The 6000-nt window shown below is 48.6% G+C and overlaps 1 protein-coding gene across 1 annotated transcript; it reads right to left on the bottom strand.

Annotated features, from left to right (window-relative positions):
* Window positions 1-3113: 3113 nt before the first annotated feature.
* On the bottom strand, window positions 3114-4482 carry LOC120688192 (ethylene-responsive transcription factor ERF038-like). The gene has a single exon (XM_039970379.1). It carries the CDS (start codon window positions 4315-4317, stop codon window positions 3484-3486), a length of 834 nt encoding a protein of 277 aa, XP_039826313.1. The 5' UTR covers window positions 4318-4482; the 3' UTR covers window positions 3114-3483.
* Window positions 4483-6000: the final 1518 nt, after the last annotated feature.

Raw genomic sequence — 6000 nt, 5'->3', positions numbered from 1 at the left:
TATATATTTTTCTATAATTAATTGGAATAATTCATATCTGCAGCTTCTATGGTCCAATTGGGGTGAAATTTTTATGATAAGAAAATTATTGTATGCTTGAACTGTAATAAAAATTTCATACCCTGGAGCTTGTTAGTTCTGATACAATTAGCGCTGGACAAACCAAAGATATGTTTGTTAAGTTAATAATTGTTGTTAGGTAAGCGCGTGCTTTCGACAAACTAACCCATTATGTCCTAACCAAGACAATTTGTTTGAGGCCTGCTGTCCTTTCTTCAGAGGAGAGGAAACCACAGCAGACTAACAAGCATATGTCATTTCTTATATTAAGTACTTCAACATAAAATTTACTAAATGGCAAATGCTAACCACCCCAACATCAACTACCGAATTAAGGTCGGAGGAAAATTGCGATGACATATTCTCTCCTTTATACTTGGTGAGTATTGAAGAGGAAATAATATGCAATGGAGCAGGCAGTCAAGTTCATGCGAGTCAATAAGAATCATGGACCTGGTTAATTTACCTTTGCAAGATCTTCACCTTACGCTGTAGACACACTGTTTTCACGTCAAGCTGTTGCGAAGCAACGCAAATCCCAAGTAGCTAGCCCTAGCTACCAATGCAAGAAACCGTCCTTGTTGAAGTATGCCTCACAACAAGAGAACATGACCCGTCATGATCAATCCATCTCCTCTGTCTGAGTAACCTTTAGCCATCATCGACGACACGAGCCGGACAAGCCTATTACCAGCAGCAGCAGTCTCTTGATTGTTTCAAGTCACTGTAGTTACCATCCTGGACGTTATACATATGTGTCTTTTATCACCTGTCACTCTGTCAATAACGCTGTCAGTGTAATTACGGAACGGGACCCTGAGTGCAACGGAACGGAGACTTAGCAGCTTGTCAGAGGAGGTAACGGTGATCTCTCCCCGGCTGCGACAGTAATATATCGATCTTAGGCTCGTAGCTGCTAGATTATGCGTTAGACTCAAAACCTTATCTCCCCTGCGTTCAATATTTTTACCGTGAAAAGATTAAAAAAAAACAACCAAATTGTCAATTTTCTAACATTTGTAGTATTGGCGTTCTCGCTCTACCACGATTTTGGTTACTCCCTGAATTTCAGTATGTTTACTTACAACCTTAAGAAAATGCATTTCACTATTTTACATGTTGTTAGCATCATTAGACTTTCAGCTATTACCTATTGATACTCGCAAAAAAAAAAAGCTATTGCCTATTGATGGCATCACTCATATATTGGGGAAATACGAAAACACATTAGACTTTCAGTTCAGGGAAGTGAGATGCATGTGGATACTTGACATAAACCCCTGCCTTCATTATATGTTGGTTTTGTAATTTTTCCTTGAGCTTCTTTTTAACTTAATTTTTAAAGTACCAATAGGTACTTTTAGGTACTTTTGCTTTGAGATTTTTTTCTGGCCGTTGATCAATGGAAGATGGCCCTGTTTGGTTTCTTTTGGAACAATGGAAGATGGCCCTGTTTGGTTTCTTTTGGAACATCCTGGAATGTGTCTTCCAGGTTCCGCATGAAGCACTAAATTAAATTTATTTGCAAAATCTTTCACGACGAATCTAATGACAGTAATTAATTATTGATTGGCTATAGTAATGCTACGGTAACCATCCTATAATTACGCGGTCAAATGCCTCATTAGATTCTTCAGGGTTCCTAGCGCAGGGGTTGTGGAGTTGGTTTTGTAAATTGTCTTTATTTAACACCCCTAATTAGCGGTCAAAGTGCATTCTGGTCTATTCTAGGGACAAACTAAACAAGGCCGATATATATTTACAAAAATTAAATTAAATTTGTATTCAGTTCCACGTTTTGGTATTTGATCCCACATTTTTATACTACTAGGTACTTTAGTGTCGGTATTTTTCGGTGCTTTCTACCTTGACCACCGTATGATTCTGTCATATAGACGGCTCTTATCTTTTCAATTACTGTAAAAATTCTGTAATTTTTAACTTCATTACGATGTGCTAAAACAGGTAGCGAGACCGAGGGAGTAAATTTCTAGAGAACACGAAAGCATTGGCACCCGTATTTGCTGACAACACCACGCGAAGATACTGTGTTAGATGCTCCTCCGCCCCTCGTTGGTTGCTGGCCAATTAATTGCACACGAGGGTGACAACTGTGCCCAGCTCGACCGCACCACGGCACCAGTCCCCGGCCGCGATCCACACATCCCGAAAACGATCCGCGTGGCGACGTGACGTGCTGCGTACGTACGTACGTAGGGGGGGTACCATGTACTGTACAGAGACCGCACGTCGTATCCGTCTACGTACATCCACGCCAAACCGTACGCGTCCAAGTATTCTCACCGCACTCCCAGTCTCCCACGCACAAGTTAAACCTGAGCTGGACGCTGACCGGAGCACGCCGCGTCCTGCGGTGGCGGTGCGGCGCCGCTGATCGCCAGCCCAGCGTCCCGGCCGCCGACGTGGCAGGGCCCCAGCGCGGGCCAGCGTGGCGCGCCCAGCCTCTGCCTGCTCTGCCACGCGGCCTTCGCGCACACCGGCAGGCGGGGCCCACGCACTGGGCTTGCCCTGCCGGGACGGGAGGGGCAGCGCGCCCCCTGCTCCAGCGAGAGCGCAGAGCATGGGGTGCACGCCGTTCCGCCATGGTAATCGGCAGCAAGAGCGGGCACCGGCTTTCCGCGCTGCAGATGGTGGCCGCGCTTAAAATAATCAATCCCCCCCTCCCCCGATCACACCGCGGCGCCGGCAGCGTCGGCATCGGCATCTCCGGAAAAGGAAAAGGAGGCAGGAGCCTTCCAAAGCTGCAGAGAAGCTGCAGATGGAAGGCGAGATGCTGCAGCTAGGCCACATGAGGAATGCTACCCTTTGTCACCACTTGATCATGGGGGCAGGCCGAGACTGGCCACTCGAGTGAGGATTCAGACAGGCAGGCACGGCCCCCTGCTGCCGCGGGGCAATAAGTTAACTACAGTTGCTGATGGCACTATGGCAGGAAGTGGACTGATCGGTTCTGCATAACTGTAAATGCGCTGCCTGCAGCCTGCAGGTTGGCGATTAACAATTGATATACCTCTGTGAGGTTAAGATACTAATTTCAAGGTCAGCAGTGAGGCTCATTAGATACACTTTCTCGCTGGGGAATTTGGTACAGTACACATGGGGCAGAGGAAGCGCAGAGCAACTAAAATCTAGCATGGTCAACTGCTGCTGCTGCTGCAATTCACACATTAGAAGTAGCATCAGTACATGCAGTGATAATTGACTGGTAGTAGGTACTTACTCTTATAAGTACATGGCTTATATCTCTCGTTTATATATGTTTATACTTATTAACCCAGTAGAAAGAAGAAGAGGAAAAGTAGCTGCTTTTCTTCAGAGTAAACTAAAAAGAGAGAGAGGAAGAAGAAGAGATAGGCTAGTACTACGGTTGTTTAGTCTTTGCAACGCAAGCATCTCTGACTGCTACTCCCAAAGCAGCGGCTCCTCGAGGCGCAGCTCCGCATTGACCTCCTCCACATCGGCGAGCGGCGCCCACATCGGCGGGAAGCACCCGAACCCGTCCCGGATGTCCAGGAGCAGGTCCGGCAGGTCGAACAGCTGGCGCTCCTCCTCTACGCTGCTCGACGGCGTCGCCGGTTGGGAGACCGGCGGTGGTACCGGTGCCTCGGCGGCGGCCTCCTCGGGCGCGGCGGCGACGTTCTTGGTTGCGGGCTCTTCTTGGGCGTGGCACGGCTCCGTCACCCCGGCCCCGGGCTCCGACGACGTCGACTCGAACGCGGCGGCCAATGCGGCCGCGGCCTGGACGTCCTTGGGCGCCGCGGACGCGGCGCGCGGGAGCACTCCGGCCAGGTCCGGGAAGTTGAGGTGCGCGGCGCGGCCCTTGATGGCGAGCGCGGCGACGTCGTGGGCGCGCGCGGCCATCTCGGCGGTGGGGAACGTGCCGAGCCAGATGCGCGACTTCTTGCGGGGCTCGCGGATCTCCGATACCCACTTGCCCCACGCCCGCATCCGCACGCCGCGGTACGTCGGGTGCTTCCCCTCGCTGCTCCGCTTCCTCTTCTTGGCCGCCGCCGCCGTCTTACCCGCGAACTCTTCCTCCTCCTCCTCCCCACCCACCTCGGCCTCCGCCTCCGCCTCCGCCGCCTGCCGCTTCCGTGGCGCGGGCGCGGCATTGGCCGCCGCAGGCGACGGGGGCGAGGAAGACGAGTCCGTCACGGTGGACGAGCAGCAGGAGGTGGTACACGACGAGGTGGTGGTGGCAGAGGAGGAGGAGGTTTCTTGGAGCTCTTTAGCCATGGCTAGCAGCTAGCGGCGCGCACTGCGTAGGAGGATGAGGTGATGAGGAGTATGGGCTGCTGCTTGCTTGGGTTGCTGCTGCTCCTTGGAAGACTTGGGATTTGGGAGTGTTCTGCCTCTGTTTGTATGTGGGAGTGAGGGCCTTTTATCATGAGTGCCAAATGAGGGTGGGGATGCAGGAAAAGTTACATGGGGGGAAATCAAGAACGTGGGTTGCTATATATGCTAGGCGCCCCCCGTGTTATCCCACTGTTTTGTTGCTTCTGTTTGAGGGGAGAGGTACTAGTAGCTTTTTGATTGTATCATGTGCTTCTCTGGTTGCTTGTACTACTACTTAAACCGCGTGATGAAAGTGTTTTACTTGTTGTGCTAGGCTTCGTGTGGTACAATTCGAGTGGTTGGCGCTAGGACTATAGATTAATTAGTGGTGCTGATGTACTAATTACTTGTTTCAAATGTTCATCTCACCACGTGCTGTCATTTTTTTTGGCAGGCGATTGAGCGAGCTACCTTTAAGTGAACGGTACAATGGAAAAATTACATTTTCTTTTGAAGAAATGCAAAAAAAAATGAGTTGACTTTTATGTGCATCATGTGTTTTGTAAATTTTCTGCTGTTGGTATTGGTCGTAGTGATGGAATGCTCAGCGGGATTAGTCAGAGTAGTTTTCTAACTACATAGTAATAGGAGGCTTGAACGGACTTGTAAACTTTCAAAACTAGAACCACTACAAAAATAGACACTTTATTTGTAAATTGGTAGAAAGAAAAATTTTATCAGCGTAGACACCACACCGAGCAAGACACGGTTTCTTCTAGAACTAATCCACACATTCGCACTGAAATGTAAGTCGAGGATTTGAGCTCGATGATCTCTAGCTCAGAACTACTTTGAGGACGATGTAACCAGAACTTGTTTTAGAACTACTTTGAGGACGATGTAACCAGAACTTGTTTTATTGGTTTCGATCTGATTGTGCGTTGTCAATTTGGCAGCAATAATAGATTAACCTATAGCTGCCTTTCATCTCTCAATCCATAACATCGTCATACATGTACCATTCTCGTCTTATTTAACCTTTCGAATAAATCCTTAGACTTCGCGTACGGTTTTTATGTTCCGTCACCTTTCTGCTAGACACACTATTCATCACTAGTGATGGGTTGCCTTCCACATTACTAACCTAGCTACAGTGTACGAAAGCAATACGAGGCTCAGGCAACACTGCACATGTCGACCAAGAAACAACCAACAACTAACCCGAAGTTTAAGCTACACTTGGCGAAAAAACTGGGGACACTTCGCGGCCGGTCACAGAAGCATCATTATTTGCCGCTACTATGTGAAAACGTCTTTGCCAGCCTCGTGGTGCAAGCACCCGGGGGCATCAGTCTTATCAGGATGGCACTTGCACTTTCGTTCATTTCTGCGGTGCGACGCAGGGGTGATGGGATGGGCCCATGCAGAGCGACGAAGACCAGTCTTGTTTGGTTTGGCGCACAATTCTAGCGCTAGAAGAAAATCTTTTCCGCATGTAGGACTGAATGAAGTCTATTTGTAAAATTTTTTTAAGGATAGATGTAAATTTTCGTGACGAATCTAATGATGTTAATTAATCACTGATTTGCTACAGCTATGCTACAGTAACCATCCTCTGATCGCGCGGTCAGAAGCCTTATTAGA

The sequence above is a fragment of the Panicum virgatum genome, chromosome 9N (genome assembly GCF_016808335.1).
Source record: "Panicum virgatum strain AP13 chromosome 9N, P.virgatum_v5, whole genome shotgun sequence".
Classification (NCBI taxonomy): Eukaryota; Viridiplantae; Streptophyta; class Magnoliopsida; order Poales; family Poaceae; genus Panicum; species Panicum virgatum.
The sequence above is the reverse complement of the archived record's forward strand: the minus strand, read 5'-3'. Positions and strand labels throughout refer to the sequence as shown.